This window comes from Lepidochelys olivacea (genome assembly GCF_965140295.1).
Source record: "Lepidochelys olivacea isolate rLepOli2 genome assembly, chromosome: 6".
Classification (NCBI taxonomy): domain Eukaryota; kingdom Metazoa; phylum Chordata; order Testudines; family Cheloniidae; genus Lepidochelys; species Lepidochelys olivacea.
Window position 1 is genome coordinate 33,486,128 of NC_140416.1, and position 19,626 is coordinate 33,505,753.

The window sequence follows — 19,626 nt, forward strand, 5'->3', positions numbered from 1 at the left end:
AAGATGCTCAGGTGTAAGCAAAAGTCAGTTTTGGTGACAACACACTACTCTCCTGTGGTCAGTTGCCTACATGACAATACAGCACACAACTTCACATAATTGAAAGTCTGTGAAAAATGTATTCAAAGCTCAGTGTCTTTTGCCACGTATAGTGATTAAAGATACGTAAGCTTACATATTTACCTCTTCTGTTGTTTAAACTTCACCAACATTTTATTTCTGTACTCCTTGATTTTAAAAATGCACATCCAACAAGCTGTAAGTAAGTTTACAAACATATGAGACAATATGAAGTGGAGTAATGTATGGAATGACTTTCAATGTGTAAAGTTAAGCACACACAAGTCTTTGTAAGATTGGATCATGTCTCATTAAAGAGACACAGTTAACTGAAAATTCACACGGCATAACTAGGGAAGAACGCTTTCTCGTGCAGACAGTTACTATTGGTCAGTGCCGGGCATGAGGAACCGGTCGAAACCAGTCCTCAACCGGCCGTGACTGCCTCATGTGGCCTCTTGCCAGTAAAGGAGCTCAACCCCTTATTAAATATACATGAGCTGTTACTGTGAAGTGTTTATTAATGCCTGCTATCCGCCCCTTCGTTGGACTCCATCCCAGGCATTGCTCCAGTGCGCTGGGCTCTCCGCCTCCGTGACAGCAACGCTTGGAGTCCCCGTTGCGGGTGTGTCACTTACCTTCAATAAAGCCAATAATTCACCGCTTTGCCACATTCGAGCCTCGCTTTTTCAGAGCATCCCTGCCAGGCCTCTCAGGCCTAGAACAGAACACCCACAAAAATTGTCAGGGGCATTTGGAGGCAGATCTAGTATCTGAAACATCTTTTTAACTTGGTTTCAGGTTGGCAGTGATTCTTTTTAATATTGACCTTCCACAATACCTTCCATCATACCCTTCCTAAACTTACTGCCACCTCCATCAAGCAAAAGCCTAAAGGCTTGTCTACACTTGCAGCGCTGCAGCCACTGTAGTGCTTAGTGAAGACGCTACCTGCTCCAACGGGAGAGCTTCTCCCATTGGTGTAGGTACTCTACCTCCCTGAGAGGCAGTAGCTATGTTGATGGGAGAAGACCTCCCATCGACATAGTGTTGTCTACACTGGGAGTTCAGTCGGTATAACTGCTTTGCTCAGATGTGTGGATTTTCCACACCTCTGAGTAACATAGTTATACTGAGAAGTTTGTAGGTAGACCGGTGCTTGGTGTCTTATTTTGTCACCTTTTAATTGGACTTCTTGTGTAGTAAGGTACTCTTTCACATAAGGGTGGGTGTAAGGCCATGCCTAGGGAGTACACTATGCTCCATGAGAGAGTGAATTACAGTGTCAAGGGCTGTCCTCAAGGGTGCTCTGCCTTCCATTTCTCTGGTGTGTAGCCCTAGGGACTCGTGATGACATCTCCTTGACTGACATGGTGGTTCCCAGGGAGCCAAGTCTTTCTCATATGTAGGCCCTGATCTAGCAGAGCGCTTAAATCCAATGGGACTATGCATGTTAGACTGGGGCCATAGGCTAGCCAGGGCTTGACTCATAATATTGTATATTATTATTACATATTGCTAGTTTTTTGTCACACTTATTAGCTTGTTTTTTTAAAGGAAAGGTTTGAGTGTGCATATCTTATTTTTGACAGAATCCTACATGCAGGATTCTGTCTTTTTAAAAATTGGATATTACCATTTTCTGTCACATTATACTATTTAATCTATATTGGTTATTCTGGTCTGTTGATTCAGGGACACATTTCTCATCTGACTGCACTTTTACATCCTATGATTGACAACGAGCTTATGTGCTAAAATTGAAACTGGCAAATAAAGCAGCCAGAAATTGTCATGAATCTCCTACACAGCACCCATGCACCTGGCAGAAATGCTTCAATTTTTACTTTTAGAGATAAAATAAGGAGAACAGTGCCGGGGAGATCTTTCCATCGATGCTTCTGTTAGCTGTGTGCTTTAGATGCTCATGCAGCTGTTTTTCCTTGAAACTGTTCCAGGGAAATAGTCATTACTGATCCAGAAAATTTATTATATGTTATGGTTATCATTCATGGCATCGTGTTTAGTTATATTGCAAGTAAACATTGGCCCAGTTTCATGCCGGGTATGATTCTATTGCAGACAGTGGAGTTACACCAAGGATTAATCTAGCCCACTGTGTAGCCTTTAATAGTGTCCTTAACTTAAAGAAGAGAGTCAGCTGGGGGGGGGAGTGGTGAAGGCAAAGCAGTAGGGACTCCGTTATTTCCTGCATCCCATGAAGGAATACACCAGGTATCCACTTCTCACCTCAGTGAAGTTGGAAGGGCATCATTATGGGCCAAGAATAGTGCCAATGGATCCATCTGCTAAGATAAATGACCCTTGGGGAGAAGGGTGCAATGGCATGCATATGCGATAGTCCTCCTATGAGACAGACATGACTTTTAGCGGGCGTGGGGTGCATGAGGCTAATGTTCCACCTCCTTAATGCCACAGTCATTCCTGTAGGCAAAGCTCTGTTTTCAGAATCGGGGTTTGATGAAGGAGATTTATTTCATTTCTGAAGACAACCTTATCTGGAGTCCTTTTAAGCACATATGTGTTTGGAAATATTGTTCTTTGTGGCTGGGTTTAGGGTTGTATCTTTCAGGCAGGAGTCCCCCTCTGGGCTGAGTTCCTCTCATTTAACTGTCACAAATGGGTGCTGCACTAATGTTCTCTCAGCTCTTACTCCTCTTCAAGTATAAATGGAAATGTCCTGACCCACATATTGGATCCATGGGTGGATTCTTGTTCCTGGGTGGAGCACCCCCATACAAGCCAGGCTTGGCCATGATTGGTCTGATTGCTGGATCAGTGCCTGAGACCTACCACTGCCAAAAAGTCTATGTATCTTTCATTTCCGTTGTTGTTTTTCTCAGTGTTGGAACCTTTTTAATTTTCAGTTTTAATGTTGCAGAACAGTATTTTTTGTTGTATTTTTAAAATATTTTTATATTTTCCAGTATTCTTTTGTATAATGCCTGGATCTCTTAGGTAAGAGAATGGCATTGCACTTAATAAGAAAATTATTATTATAATATTTTAACTTGCTGAGTTGTAGGCTTTTTGTTTGTTTTTAATTACAGAAAGAGTTTTTTGTTTTGTTTTTTACCCTATTTTCAAGGAGTATATTCCTTGAGTTCCGGAGTGTAAAGGGTGGATGTTCTGTATTTGCAAGGTAAATGAGTAGATTGTTATTCCTGTAAGTAAAGTGAGCAAACAGGATTTTTGTCACCAGATCAGATAGTTTTCTTCTTTTAACTTGCTGATAATTATATAGTCCTCTTTGTGTTTGATCTCTCAAATACTTTAAACCCTAACTCCAGCACCCCCCAAACTGATGGAATTAGTCATCTGCAGATCTACAGCACATTAAGCCACATTAGGCTTTTCCAGGGTAGGGTACAAGTGTTGTGGATTCCTGGTGTGCCGGCTCCTCAGCAGTTACTTGAGCCCAGGCCTGTTGCCATCTGTCCTCTCCACAGTTTCTGCCTCCCAGCAGGAGGAATCTGCTCAGGGACTGTTGAAAATCCATGTCCAGAAAGGAGAGGCACAAAATAATTCTGGCTTTGCAGAATTAACTTGTGCTCTTATTGGCTCAGTAAACTGATGCCAGTTATATCCTACCAATGATATAGAAACACGCAAAGGGGTTTATCTAGGTGCTACATTTCTCAAATGCATGGTTGGTGAGAATTCAATAGTTTGACTATCTTTGAGTGGGGCCCATTTTGAAGGTAACAAATTTAATAATTTTATTAAGATGATGTTGAAGTAAAAAGAAAACGGTACAGAGTTTAAGCATAGAAGTTTCAGGTGATCAGGGAATAAGGTACAGTTTATCACGGGGTGTGAAATTCGGTTTGGGAGCAGGTGGCATAAGGAATACATAATCTGCAATCTCCCCAATTGGGGGTAAAAGTTTAACCGGTCAAAGTACAGACATTGAGATATGGGGGTATGTTGTTCATATAATGGCTATGTTCAGGTGTGGAGTATGATGAGTGGATACAATGATGAGGATGGATTTACCCTCATTTGGTGGGATTTAATGTTCATTGAGTTTATGGTTCCAGTTCATATGGTCCAATGGAAAAAGTCTCTCAGTCCCTTTCCCATAGTTGATGCACGATGTCGTACCGGCTCATGCTTCCTGGCACCGTCCGTGGCGGTGATGTGTTCGATGTAGATGTCCCTGGACCATCGGATGGTGTCTGAGAACATGAGGCGACTCATGAGCCGTGCGTAGCGTTGACCGATCCCACAGGTCCGCAGCACACGCTCGTTGCAGGGGTCCCAAGTGCCCTGGGCTCTGACGATCGGGGCATCCATCTGCACCTCGTAGCCCTTCGCTCTCAGAGTGTCAGCCAGGGGGGTGTATTTTTCCAGCTTATGAGCTCGGGCTTCGCGGAAGGCCAGGGTCCTGTTCTCAAAGGAGACTGTGACGTCGATGAGGATGATCCTTTTTCTGGGCCTCGTCGGTGACTACCACGTCAGGTCGCAACTGGCTGTCAGTACCGGGGATGGTGCAGCTCACGGTGACCTCCCCCAGGCGCGGTGCGATGGCTTTCACCAGGCAGTTCTGGATGGCATTGTGGCGCAGCTGCCAGGCTCTGGAGTGGGGCTTGCACTGCACAGGACATGGGGCAGGGTCTCGTTGGAGTAGCCGCACTTCCTGCAACACTTGTCTCGGTTCCTGTGGCAGACCGCTCTGTTGAGCGGGACGCAGTTGAGCCGGGCACGGTGGATGAACCGCCAGTCGCCGAAATGAGTGAAGCCGCCCCCGGCGAGGAAGTGGTTGCTGGCGTCCCACTTGCTGGTCAGTTCGAAGGCTTTACCCTGGTCCGGTTTACGCTTCAGGTTGTACTATATCTTCACTAAACTACAGACACACAGAGCATATTGGGGAAACAAAGCTTTCGTATATATATTAATTTTAGTTCAAAACCGTTAAAGTGACGCCAGTGCCCACTGCTTTCTCCAACTTCAAACGGAAATGGAGCTTGGCATGTTACTGTCTGCGGTAAGGTTTTAATGGAAACAGATTTATACTTCAGAAACAATGTGGTACTCTCTACAGGTACCATAAAAACACCGTATTTGCTAAATTAATATCTGAAGTACCTAAGGTTGATAAGATATGCATGATTTTATTAATATTGTTTAAAATGTAAAATAACGATTACATAGGATAGTTAAATTTTATGAGAAGAAAAAAATGACCTGATGACAAATTTAAAACCATACTGCAGTTTAATGTGCCCTGTATAGGAAAGAATGCTTCAGCAAGATGTATATAACTAGGAATGTTAAAATTACTTTAAAAAGTAAATCAGTTGAGTAAATCCACTTCTTATTAATGATTTTGTGTCATGAGTATCAGATCTCACAATGAAAGGCCTGCTTTACTAATAACCAGAATGGTGTCATTCATGTTCAGGACAAAAATGGCAAGACAAGTAATTGAAAGTAATCTGGATTAAATTATTATGAAAAGTAATGGTACCTTGATGATTACTTTAGTAAATCTGGTTACAAATCTGTTTATGGTAAATCAATTACTTTAGCAACCCTGACTGTACAACTGGCAAACAAATATGTGATTTGATCCTTGTAATTCCCATTATAGACTAGGTGATCAGTCCTCTTTGCATGAAGATGAATTCGCCTTTGGAATTTAAAATTTGTGTGTGTTTAATCAGTATTTACAGTCTTCATGAGAATCTTGTAATAAAAACTTGTCACTTTTTTCCTACAGTGTGGTGTGGGGAGCAGTGAAACCTAGTGGTTAAAGCTGACAAATGGGAATCAGGAGCTCAGAATTCTATTCATGGCAAGGCCACAGGCACTCTGGCTCTGATCAAGTCATTAAGCCTCACAGTACTTCAGTTTCTCCATCTGTACAATACTTATATAATACTTAAAGTGCATTTAGATCCGTTGATGAAAGGTTCATCATATAAAGTATTACTTATTTTAAGAAAGGACAAAGCCCTAATTGTAAGCAGGTCTTAATTAAAGCAGGTCTTAATTATAGCTTCTTATACCTATAAAATACACTTTTAAAATAGTGTAATTGTAATAAATTAATCTTTTTTGTCATTTTCAAAACCTGTACATTGGCTTGCAAAGTGACAGATAACCATATTATTCTCTTCCTTGTTCACTTTTCCTCCCTGTATTCTTGTCTTCTATTCTGTTCTCATTTTAGAGACTACTCACGTGTGTAAGTGTTTGCAGGATCAGACCTCTAGACTGTAAATTCCTTAGAGAAGATCTGTTTTTATCTGAGTTATGAAACACCATACACCATATAAGGCCCTATGTAAGTAGGGTAATAAAAAAGTGTATCACCTTAGCTAGAGGAGAATAAGGCTGTAGTGTTCATTCTTTGTTGTGGACTTCACAGAAATGTAGCCATTATCCTACTGCTACTCTTTAGTCTTCTATGTAGCCCCTTGCTTTCCTAACCAAATACAGTCACTTCCTCCACTTGCAAGAGAAATATGGACAATATGGGGGTCATAGTAGATTACAAGCTAAATATGAGTCCATAGTATAAGACTGTTGCAAAGAAAGCACACACCATTCTTGGATGTATTAGCAGGAATGTTGTAAGCAAGACACGAGAAATATTCTTTTGCTCTACTCCACACTGATTAAGCCTCAACCTGAGTACTGTGTCCAGTTTCAGGTGCCACATTTCAGGGAGAATGTGGACAAATTGGAGAAAGTCCAGAGAAGAACAACAAAAATGATGAAAGGTCTAGACAACATGACCTACCAGGGAAGCTTGAAAAAATTGGGTTTGTTTAGTCTGGAGAAGAGAAGACTGAGAGGGGACATAGCAGTTTTCAAGTACATAAAAGCTTGTTAAAAGGAGGAGGGGGAAAAAATATTGTTCTTAACCTCTGAGGATAGGACAAGAAGCAATGGGCTTAAATTGCAGCAAGGGCAGTTTTGGTTGGATATTAGGAAAAACTTTCTAACCGTCAGGGTTGTTAAGCACTAGAATAAATTGCCTTGGGAGGTTGTGGGATCTGCATCATTGGAGATTTTTAAGAGCAGGTTAGACAACACTTGTCAGATATGGTCTAGGACAGTGGTTCCCAAACTTGTTCCGTCACTTGTGCAGGGAAAGCCTCTGGCGGGCCGGGCCGGTTTGTTTACCTGCTGCGTCCGCGGGGTTCGGCCGATCGCGGCTCCCAGTGGCCGCGGTTCGCTGCTCCAGGCCAATGGGAGCTGCTGGAAGCAGTGCGGACAGAGGGACATACTGGCTGCTGCTTCCAGCAGCTCCCATTGGCCTGGAGCAGCAAATCGCTTGCTATGTCTACACTGGCAATTGAAAGATATAACTTTAGTCTTTTAGAAGAGTTAACCCCACCACCCCTGAAAGACACAAGTTTTGCCGTGACAAGTGCCAGTGTGAACAGCATGTTGTCGGCAGGAGAGTCGCTTATTGGGGGTGGAAGTTTTTTGTCAGCAGGAGATCCGAAAGACAGTGGCTACACTGCATGACTTTTAGTGGCACAGCTGTAGCAATACAGCCGTGTCGCTAAAAGCTGTGTAATGTAAACATAGCCTTAGTCCTGCCGTGAGCACAGGTGACTGGACTAGATGCTTCTGGAGGTCCCTTCCAGTTCTACGATGCTATAATTCTTCTCCAAAGTTATCTTTAATTACTGTGGTTTCCCTCACCTGATAGCGGGCTTTTGAAGAGCAAAATGATCCTCGATCATAAAAGTAAAGGGAGTTTTTTCCTTTGGCTTGAATGGGAGCAGAACAAAGGCTTTCAGCCATGAGTAGCTTTGTGCCAAGACTCCCCTGATTTCCACAATGCTAGTCGCTAAAGCTCAGAGGTCAGTTTCACTAGACTTGTTTGTATGTCAGTAGTCACTCACCATGGAAGAAATGGCTTCACCTAACTGTGTGAAAGCAGTGATAAATTCATTACCGTCTCAATATGGCCAATAATGAGCCAAAAGACTGGTTTATTAGCAGAAAAAATATAGAGCGAAGGGTTTCATGGGTTTTGCTAGAATGGTTGCAGTACTGTTTCTGTTTTTGCATATAAACAAAGAGCTTGTTTTTTTCCATGTGTTGTCTCTTTCACTAGTTAATAAAGGTAGAAGCCTCAAAACTGCAAAAAATCTTTGCAATAGATTCTTGCTGTTCTTGGCTCCAAAAGTTTCCAAAATGGATGATAAATTGTCAGGAGGAGTGAGCTATACATCACTGGAAAAGCTCTCCTGATAAATCAAAGAACAAATGACTCTAAGACATGCAGACAAAATGTTTATAGATGGTAACCATAGATGGTGGCAAAAATACAATTACTTTTCACAGTGCCCCCAAGCAAGTTGGAAGATACCTTGTTAATGGTGGGGGTCGGGGAAATTCTCATTTTCTCTCTCTCACTCAAATTTGAATACATTCTATCCTACAGCATCATGAGGAAATGTCAGTGTGGGGGGTTTTATCAGTTGGCAAGAGCCACTATGACTAAATCTCAAAAGACTACTTTTAAAAAAAATTGCATGTATTTATATATAATATTTCTTGTCCGCCAGAAAAATTCTGATCAATCCATGTATGGTCTGTATTTGCAAAGTGCTGCTAGCTGCTTGCTCAACTTTACTGGAAAACTGCATAGCTGTAAATGCATTCACTTACTTGTCAGAACTCAGAGTTCCCATGTTAATCATAACAAGTTTGTGCAGAGAGGAACTGACCAAGCCTCTGCCAATAATCCCACTCTCTGATCCTGCCTGGTGACATCTGCGCTGGATTTTCTTCCTTTACATAATTAGATCCATTGATGTTTTCTTAGTGTTTAGCATACAGTGTGCTATGTTACTCTGAAAGTACATAAAGCTAAAAATGTATTTTAGGAGTAAGCAAGCCTAGGAAATGGCTGATGGAACTGATTAGCTTTAATTAATAATACTTTAATACCTGTAGCATTTTTTAAAAAAATCTACAGTACCTGTTCATTCTGAAAATTCCACTATTATTGAATTTTTAGAATATTTTACTTTAAAAAAAGATAGTTGTAGCTGTTCTCATCATTGGTTTCATTAAAGCCTGTGCCAAATAACTTTTATCTGAGATGTAAAACTTTAAAACAAATGGACAGACCAAAATAAATAAATAACCCTACTGTTATGAAAAAGAAATGTAATTAGAACCAGACTTACATTCAACTAGGCTTAGTTTACAGTAAGTTCTTGCTTTTGAAACTGTAATCACTGTCTGGCTATGTGTGAGAGAACCAAAGGAGCATGTTTTGATTGTGAGATAATGCACTTGTACTTATAGCATAGGACAACATCTACCTCATAGCCAGAACTTTCTGAATTAGGTCATGCACACCTCAGTGGTTAGCAGGCTTAATTTGTTACCTGAACTGATTTGCTTCTCTAATAATTTGAGGTGATTTTTTTTAATCAAGAGGGGCTGTTTCTAATCAAATAATTTCTGGTAACCAAGTCAGAAAATGTAAACATCTGATGCACGTGCAATTTTCCAGAAATCACAGCTTTCTGGCTTGTAGAAACTTAAAGCTGCAGGCTAAAATTGAAATCCATATATAGGTGAGATTTGTGCTTAGGCACTTCGAAAATCCCACCCTAAGGTGCCTAAATGTGGACATAAGAGCCTAATTTTAAGATCCTATTTTGAATATGTTGGTCAGTGTTAAAACAAAGTAGAATAGGCCCAATTCACAAGTACTGTAAATCAGGGTAGGTCTAATGACTTCACTGGAGCTATGTTGAGTTAGGCTAACTGACGATCTCATCCATTTTATTCAGAACACTGGCTAGGCTACAGGAAAATATAACTAAGTAACATGCATTGTGGAGATAGTCTTATGCTAAACTAGTATAGGAATATTTGGGGATTACTTTTAATCAATGGACTCTGATCTAATCTGAAGATTGCAATAGCGCATTGATGTGCCTCTAAACAAAACAAAACAAAACAAAATCTGCTTTGAGACCATTTATTCTTCATTTCCAAGTCTCTCCTGTTGTCTGTTGCAAGTAATTTTGAAATAACTGTTATATCCTTCAAATTTATTTGTCTACTTAGAGCTGGATGAAAGCAATATTTGAATAATTTTTACCATATTTTTCAATGGATACTTACTTTGATGTCTGTGTATGAGACACACTCCATTAAGTAAAATATTTGAGTATTTTACTGCTTCATTTTGTCAACAGTGTACTTGAATATTTCTGGAGTTATATGATCAGCTCTTGATACAGTAGCATTACTTCAGTTTTCAGAGTAACAGCCGTGTTAGTCTGTATTCGCAAAAAGAAAAGGAGTACTTGTGGCACCTTAGAGACTAACCAATTTATTTGAGCATGAGCTTTCGTGAGCTACAGCTCACTTCATCGGATGCATACCGTGGAAACTGCAGCAGACTTTATATACACACAGAGATCATGAAACAATACCTCCTCCCACCCCACTGTCCTGCTGGTAATAGCTTATCTAAAGTGATCATCAAGTTGGGCCATTTCCAGCACAAATCCAGGTTTTCTCACCCTCCACCCCCCCACACACAAACTCACTCTCCTGCTGGTAATAGCCCATCCAAAGTGACCACTCTCTACACAATGTGCATGATAATCAAGGTGGGCCATTTCCTGCACAAATCCAGGTTCTCTCACCCCCCTCCAAAAACCACACACACAAACTCACTCTCCTGCTGGTAATAGCTCATCCAAAGTGACCACTCTCCCTACAATGTGCATGATAATCAAGGTGGGCCATTTCCAGCACAAATCCAGGTTTTCTCACCCCCCCACCCCCATACACACACAAATTCAATCTCCTGCTGGTAATAGCTCATCCAAAGTGACCACTCGGCCCACCTTGATCACCATGCACATTGTAGGGAATGTCCAGCACAAATCCAGGCTTTCTCACCCCACCCCTCCTCTTTTTTTTTTTCTTTCACCCGGGGACACACACACACACACAAACTCACTCTCCTGCTGAGTGTGGTCACTTTGGATGAGCTATTACCAGCAGGAGAGTGAGTTTGTGTGTGTGGTTTTTGGAGGGAGGTGAGGGGGTGAAAGAACCTGGATTTGTGCAGGAAATGGCCCACTTTGATTGTCATGCACATTGTGTAGAGAGTTGTCACTTTGGATGGGCTATTACCAGCAGGAGAGTGTGTGTGTGGGGGGGGTGGAGGGTGAGAAAACCTGGATTTGTGCTGGAAATGGCCCAACTTGATGATCACTTTAGATAAGCTATTACCAGCAGGACAGTGGGGTGGGAGGAGGTATTGTTTCATGATCTCTGTGTGTATATAAAGTCTGCTGCAGTTTCCACGGTATGCATCCGATGAAGTGAGCTGTAGCTCACGAAAGCTCATGCTCAAATAAATTGGTTAGTCTCTAAGGTGCCACAAGTACTCCTTTTCTTATTACTTCAGTTGACAGTTTACACCCTTGAGGTGACTTGGCAATTTTATATTGACTTCCATTTGCATTAACAAACTTCTTCTTTCCTCCCTCAGTGTTTGATTATTGGAGGTGGTCCATGTGGTTTGCGGACTGCCATAGAACTTGCCTTTCTGGGAGCCAAGGTTGTGGTTGTGGAGAAGCGGGACACTTTTTCAAGAAACAATGTGCTGCATCTCTGGCCTTTTACAATTCATGATCTCCGGGGTTTGGGAGCGAAAAAGTTTTATGGAAAATTCTGCGGAGGATCTATTGACCATATCAGTAAGTACCAGTGACTACATGGAAATGTACAGTTTTGTTGAATGCTTGCTATGCAGAAAACTTGCTTCAGAAATATTAATAGAGATCTTTTCTGGACTTGCTGGGTAGCGTTTCTTTACCAAGATAGTAATGACACATTCTGAATACACACACAGAGAAAAATCCCCAAAGTCAAGCACTTCTGATTTGCCAAAATTGCATAATCTTATTTGAACAATAACCTATGCTCCTCATCAAAGCTTTAAGAGAAACCTTGTGTGGATGTTTTTTTAATTGCTGTCCACAATCAGTTTAACAGACTTCATTGTAGGGCGTCTTTAAAAGTGTACTCTAAAAATAAAAGGTTTTACAGTTGTATGAATGATACTGCTGCTTTATAGGTAATGCCTTAATTGTACTACGTGCCTTACAAAATATAGAAAAAGGGATGGTGCCTACCCACCCGGGATTTTAACCTAACTTGGACCAAAACAAACCTCCTGGACAGCATCTTGCGTGTTGGATTGTTTGCAGATATTATTGAGGAGGAGAACTTCTAGAGAAAATGGTACCAAAAATAGTAAACCAAATGTCTTGTTAAAAAACATGGAAATAAGTTTTGATCACCTTAGGGGGCCTATCTGCTTTTTCTTATAAAGAAATTGGGATGGAGGAGAATGGCATCTGACTGTGTGGCTATCTGTTTTAATTTGAATGTGTATTCATCACGGTATGACTAGATGCAATTTAGATGTATGTTTGATGTCTGATTTGAGTTAGATAGTGGGTTGGTAAACAAATGTCCTTGTACATGAAGGTTGAAAGCCTGGCCCCACAGAAGTCAATGGGAATTTTGTCACTTGACACGTCCCTTTTTAAGGCCCTGTTTTCAGTTGCTTATAACTTTACCAAATTTTAGCTCTTTGGGCTGAAATTTTCCATGTCAAGTGTCTGTGTCCAGATGAATTTTATTTGGAAAATAATTCTGTCCCCTCCAGAACTTGAAGTGGAACTGAAAATTCCTCTGCTTTCCGCAAATACCTGTGAAATCCTGTGTCTGTGTCTCATCCCCTCTACTGCTAGTCCCCACAGAGGATAACAACTTACTACAGCTGTCATTTACTCCATTAGCTCACATGGCAGAGGACTGTGTGGTGGATCAAAACTATGTTAAAAGAACATGATCAAGGTTGTAGAATCAAGCACTCAGTAAAGTTAGGAAATATTAAGGTATTAAGGTTGCCTATGCAATCTTAATTGAGCTGCCTTGGGCATATGCGTTATGGTACAGTCTTTAACTGCGTAATATTCTATTTTTTCCGCAGGATTCTTTCCTCATTCAGTGTATAGGCTGGACCTGTTGTGTGATGAATCCGAGTTGTGTAGTAAAGGAGAGTAGAACTGCTACTTCAGTTGCAGAAGTTGAAAGGCATGTAGTGAATGAGGCAGGGGATTGCAGGAAGACAAAGGATTATCTTGTGGTTCAGGCAGTGGAATGCTGCCCTGGGAAGTAAATTCTATCCCTGCCCGGCCACAGAGTGATGCTTGGCAAGTCACTTAAACTAAACTTTTCACAGGGAGTCATAATTTTGTATGTGCCTCATTTTCTGGGTGTCTGTCTTGAGACCCTGGGCCCCATTTTACAAATGGGGAACTGAGACAAAGACTAAGGTCAGAAGTATCCACTAATTTTGGATACCCAATTTGACATGCCAAGGACCTGATTTTTCAGAGTGCTTAACATTATTTTAATACTTGATAGCTTCAAAACACAGTTCCCACTGTCTTCAGTTGTGACCGCTCAACACTTCTGCAGATCAGGTCTTAGGGTCTCAAGTGAGGCACCCAGAAAATGAGGAACACGCAGTTAATGACCACCTGTGAAAAGTTAGGCTCAAGTGACTTGCCTAATCTCTACGGACTCCAGCAGAGAAACTGAAAAGATGTTATGTATCTGTACAGTGCTTAGCTCAATATGAGGGCCTCAGGTGCTACCACAATATTAATTTAATAAAGGAAATGCTATTACATAGTTTAAAATGACAAATGTGTTATCACTGTTCATAGGTATTCGACAGCTTCAGCTTATCCTCTTCAAAGTTGCACTTATGCTGGGAATTGAAATCCACGTGAATGTAGAGTTTGTGAAAGTTCTGGAACCTCCTGAAGATCAGGAAAACCAAAGTATGACTGACTTGTGACTTCAAATAACAAAATTAAGAAACCAGTAACTTTGTCCTATTGAATTATTCTCATTGTATGAAATAACTGTATTATCGTTTATGAAATAATTTCTAATCAAGCCAAGGTAGCACACTTCCTCTTAAAGAAACTTGTGTCTTTCTTATGAAACGGTGTATGGAATCGCAAGCATGATAACTGTCATGGTGTCAATACACTGATCCATTTAAAAATATCCCCTGCCAGAGAAGTAGAGGTTTCTCACTATGCCTGCTGGTGTGTGCTTGAGTTTTTGTAGGGAGGCTAGTATGGTCTTCTGCTGTCTTCTTGGCATGAGAATTTTAGATTGATAAATATGAATTCTGAGGATGTCTTTAAGCCCCATGAGCCAAATTTGTTGCTCTTTCTTCCATCCTGTGTGACTCCTATTGACAGTTAGTACCCTATCAGAAGTTAGCCATTCTCATTTAATGGTATTTACCAGTATATATAAAAAAGGCTGCAAGTCTGTCACAGATGTCATGGATTCCATGACTTTCCGGGATTTCTGCAGCATTTGGTGTGACTGGTCAGGGGGCCACCTGACCAGTTCAGCCAGCCCCTGGGCCAGCCGCAGTAGCCACTGCTGGAGCAGTCTCGGGCCACCGCCTTCCCCACAGCAGCAGCAGGAGGAGTTTGGATGTGGGAAGGGGCTCAGGACTGGGGGTTGGAGCGTGGGAGGGAGTGAGGGGGCTCTGGGCAACGCTTTCCTTGGGGAGCTCTCTGGAAAAGGGGAGACATGACCCACCCTCCCTCAGCTCCTAGCTCTGTGCACTGCCTTGCCTGCAGACATCGCCTGCAGGGACTGCCTCGCAGCTCCCCCCAAGCCAATGGGAGCTTCAGAGCCAGCTCTTGGGGTGGGGGGAGCGAGTAGTGTGTGGAGCTAGGAGCTGAGGGAGGGACATGTCCTCACTTCCAGAGAGCTGCAAGAAGCCGGGTAGGGAGCCTGCCAGCCCTGCCAACGCCTCCCCACTAGCACCAGCGGGGGGTCCTTGCCCGTGCACCGCCACCCTCTTCACCCAGCACCAGCGGGGGTCCTCGGCTGCTCCTCCCACCCCCCCACCCCCGCCCCAAGATTTAATCAGGGGTGTATATAGTAAAAGTCATGGACAGGTCACGGGCCATGAATTTTTGTTTACTGCCCATGACCTATCCATGACTTTTACTAAAAATACCTGTGACTAAAACATAGCCTTAGTTTATAAGATGTGGTGCAAAATTTAATATAGACTGAACAAGTTTTCCATTTTATATCTTGGTTGCTAGTACTACTTCTGTGCTGTTTTTAATTGACTGTGGGTAGATGAAATGAGATAAAGGGATACTAGTTATGATTGTGAGTATTTGTATTTAGAATATTTGTCATTAATATAAGTACAGGTAATTCAAACATTTTCAGATTATGTTTTAGGTTAATGAAAGTGATGCATCTTTCTTTAAAAGGTTGTAGCATTTTGGCTAGATTTTATTTTCCCCCTCTCTTTGTGTTAGATTAATTGGAATTTGCTTAACAGTTTTTAAAATAAAACTATTGGGGTCTAATTCTGCAAACACTTTTGAGTGAGTTGTCGCGTTGAGTTCAAGCTGGGACTACCCACGTGAGTAAAATCACTTGTGTATGTATTCACAAGATTGGGCCCATAGTCAACATAATGTTTTATATGATCCAAATGAAGACGTTCCTTTCTGCCATCAGCTTGTAAGCTTAGTCCTCATTATCATTAGTGGGAGTTCCACTGACGTCAAAGCTGTGTGTAAGTTGTATGCAGATGTCTGAGAGCAGAATTTGGTTCAGTTTGATTGGAAAATAGATTCTTTTATCCTAATTGCTTTCCTTCACATTCTAACAATGCTTCTTCTGTAACAATGCAATATTTGAATAAGTTTTATTACTTGTTTCTTTAGAGATAGGTTGGCGGGTTGAATTTCTCCCAATGGATCACCCTCTGTCAGAGTTTGAATTTGATGTTGTTATTGGTGCAGATGGTCGCAGGAACACGTTAGAAGGTAGGTAAAAAGATATTCTTAAGATCAATAACGGTCTTAAAGTACAGTGGAAAGGCTAAGAAGAACAGAAGGGAATGGTTTCAGAGTAACAGCCGTGTTAGTCTGTATTCGCAAAAAGAAAAGGAGTACTTGTGGCATCTTAGAGACTAACCAATTTATCTGAGCATGAGCTTTCGAGAGCTACAGCTACTGAAGTGAGCTGTAGCTCTCGAAAGCTCATGCTCAGATAAATTGGTTAGTCTCTAAGGTGCCACAAGTACTCCTTTTCTTTTTTCTAGAAGGGAATGGGTTATCTCTCCCTCCCTCCATAAGTGTTTGCATATATGACAGTGGAAATTCCTTTATGGCTTGTCTCCTGCCTTTATTATGGTGTGTTCAGCTGTACCCCAACAAGTGAGACATCTAATTCATTACCGATTCTTAGGGCCATCTCTGCCAGTTTGTAGGGATCATATTGTGGTGGTTAGTACCATAAGTCCCTACTGCAAGGTTAACAAATAACATGCTGGTTTAATTTTATGGTGATTTGACAAAAATGTATTGAACTGCACATTCTTCATGTCATTGTGTCATAAGTCAGCTGAATATACTTGAAATAATGATCATATGGTGACTGCCAGGTATTTTAATGAACACATCAGAGGAGTTGTTCTTGGATGGTTGTGATTTATATCAGAAGCAGTCATTTCAGTAACACATGTAAGAGATAATAACTGGCAGGAAAGGAAGGTCCTGTTGTTACATCTCTTACAGTCATCAAACAGAATTCCAACCGCCTGAGTTGCCTTTGTGAGTGAGACATTAGCTAAGCAGCTCTGGCATCACATGAACAAACCTGTTACTTAATTACATGTTGTTCTGATAGCTTTAATTATACTCATATTAGTTTCAACTCATCAAGCTCCTGATTTCCCTTTTTATTTGTCTTAGTTTGCTCCAAATGTCAGCTTTTTCTCCCATCTGCCAAATGCAATACAGTGCTTATAGATTTTTTTTTTTCCCCCCCTCTGTAACTTTTTAAAGTTGGAAAATTTCGGACATGCTTCCTTAGGTGTCTTTGCAGAAAGTCTGTTGCAGGATTCACACATCAGCAAAACAAAATTACCGCCAGTGTTATGTGTTGGGGGTTGCAGATACTAGCAAAAATCTTGGCGGCCCCTTTAAAGAAATCATTGGGCCAAGAGAGAGTATTTAATGCCCACCATAGTTTATCAGACTAAAGACATTCATAAAATAGTGATAATTTGCACAGGATACTCATACCAAGCAAAGGATGAGGTCGAAACTAGAACAGAAACACACACCTACAGACAAATCACTATATACTGTGAATTTCTTTATTTTCCCTGATACTGACTATGAAATACACTAGCTGAAAGTCATAATTTTCACAGTTGGTTTAAACTACTCCATATGATCCTGATCCTGCAAATATGCATCTGCTTAAGTTTACACATGCAAGGTATCAATGGACTGCTCAAATGCATAAACATAAGCAGATGCATATTTGCTAGATCATGACCTATCTCACTCTCACACACTTTTTCTATCTTTCTCATAGTTGTAGGAGCCAAATATTTTTCAGATTTTCTGTGTTCCTCCTCTTAATTGTTGACCCAAAAAAAAAAATGCAAGTTAAGACTAACTATATAGTAAGTGCTACCAAAACTCTGGCTCTTTCCTAAGTAGCTTTTACAAATATTCTCCCTCATTATTTTGATTCACATTGTTTTAAAATTTTCAAGTAATGAATACATGGGTTTGTTTTTGCTCCATGCTTCCCGCTTCCTCCCTCCCACCCACCCCAGAATAAAAAATAAACAACCAAACAAAAGTCCAACCTTCAACTTAATGTTGTATATCTTTATTACAGTACCACACATGTATCTGCAGGTCTTTTGGGGATGGGGATATGCAGACACTTGAAAGGAAATGTGTGGGATTTTGGAAAAAAGAAGGAATCCACTGGCCATAAGCTGGGGGCTGGATTGGTATTTGTTTGCGAAAGAGAGAGCTGCCTTGAAGGTTCCCCCATCCCAGAGCATGGTTGTAAAAACTTTGGCTGGTTTTACACACCACCCAGGGTTACAAGAACTTCTCTCTGGATTGCCAGTCTTCATTGTCACTGAAGGGCACTAAAATGTTGGAGGGATGTAACCCAACTTTGTTTAATAAGGCTGCAAAAGCTGATAAGTAATACAGTATTTCAGAGAGTTTGAAATTGGCAGCTTAAACTTTTCAAGATATATGGGCCAGCCTCAACAAATGAACCTTAGTGTCGCTGTAGTGTTAATTCTTTTCCTTGTTCTCCAGGTTTTAGAAGGAAGGAGTTTCGTGGAAAGCTGGCTATAGCTATCACAGCCAACTTTATCAACAGAAACACAACTGCAGAAGCCAAGGTGGAAGAAATTAGTGGTGTCGCTTTCATCTTCAATCAAAAATTCTTCCAGGATCTTAAAGAGGAAACGGGTAGGTCCTTATTCTCTTTTTTTTTTTTCTTTTTTTGGGGGGGTGACCAAACAAAATATGCGGTAGGGCAACTCGATATATTCAGGGCCACCCACCTACCACCGCTTCAAAAATAGTTTATAATGTATTAAATAACAAAGCAATAAAATTCTGCTGATTTTAAAGCCTTAGGGAAGGAGGTGTTCATACAATGGAATTTTTTTATCATGGGTGTTACCACAACTTGGATCTTTTGGCATTTTCATTTTTCTCAACTTTAAAAAATATTTTTGATACAAACTATAACTTTTTGTGAAAGAACATTCTCAGTACCTAGAGATTTCCCTTAAGGAGAGCATGCTTTGATTTCTTTGTATTACTTCACTTTGTATTAGTGTCATTGTCTATTTGTTAAGAGAGTACTTTTTAAAGTACATGTTGGTTTGCTGTCAATAGGCTTTTATATCACTTTAAAATAAAATATAAATAGTTTATATAATTTACAGTGAATGGCTTTAAATCAATTGTATCTTGCGTTAAACCTTCATCCTTGGGTGTGTGAAAAAGGAGCCCAGAATAGGGCAACATCCACTAGAAGTATAGTACGAGTATATACTTCCATTCCCTGGTTTCAGGGGGATTCCCACGTTGCAGCCTGTATTTTAAATTAACGTTTTGGGCACCATGCGCTTGATCCTACTCCAATTTAAATCAATGAGCATTTTATTGGAGCCGTAGCTAGGCGTATGGCAACCTACATATTTTGTGTCAAATATGGATCACATTTTCCCTTTTTTAGAAGATTATTTAGAATGCTAGTAATAGCAAAAAATATTTTACAGCTGGTCAAGGACTTTCTTGTATTCTGTATTTGGGGCCCCTTTGTTCTATGCACTCTGCAATCTCAGTTGGGGACTCCAAGTATTTATATTCAGGAGGTGCCTGAACTAAACTTAAATGAAAGATTCTTGTGGGGACTATATCCATTATTGATGGCAAATGGCTAAACTAATGAAAAAATTCATTTAAGTTAGGTTTTCTTCACAAATGTCTTGTCGTCTTTGCAGGAATTGACCTGGAGAATATTGTTTACTACAAAGATAGCACTCACTATTTTGTAATGACAGCAAAAAAGCAGTCTCTTCTGGACAAAGGAGTGATTATCAATGTACGTATAGATGCA

General features: G+C 40.8%; 1 protein-coding gene across 1 annotated transcript in view; it reads left to right on the plus strand.

The window, feature by feature from the left end:
* MICAL2 (microtubule associated monooxygenase, calponin and LIM domain containing 2) overlaps window positions 1-19,626 on the plus strand; it is a 179,428-nt gene that overhangs the window by 48,492 nt on the left and 111,310 nt on the right. Inside the window, exons 3-7 of the mRNA XM_084631941.1 lie at window positions 11,582-11,789; window positions 13,836-13,952; window positions 15,894-15,995; window positions 18,309-18,464; window positions 19,511-19,611. Of these exons, the coding sequence (XP_084488067.1) occupies window positions 11,582-11,789; window positions 13,836-13,952; window positions 15,894-15,995; window positions 18,309-18,464; window positions 19,511-19,611 (684 nt within the window). The remainder of the gene's footprint in view (window positions 1-11,581; window positions 11,790-13,835; window positions 13,953-15,893; window positions 15,996-18,308; window positions 18,465-19,510; window positions 19,612-19,626) is intronic.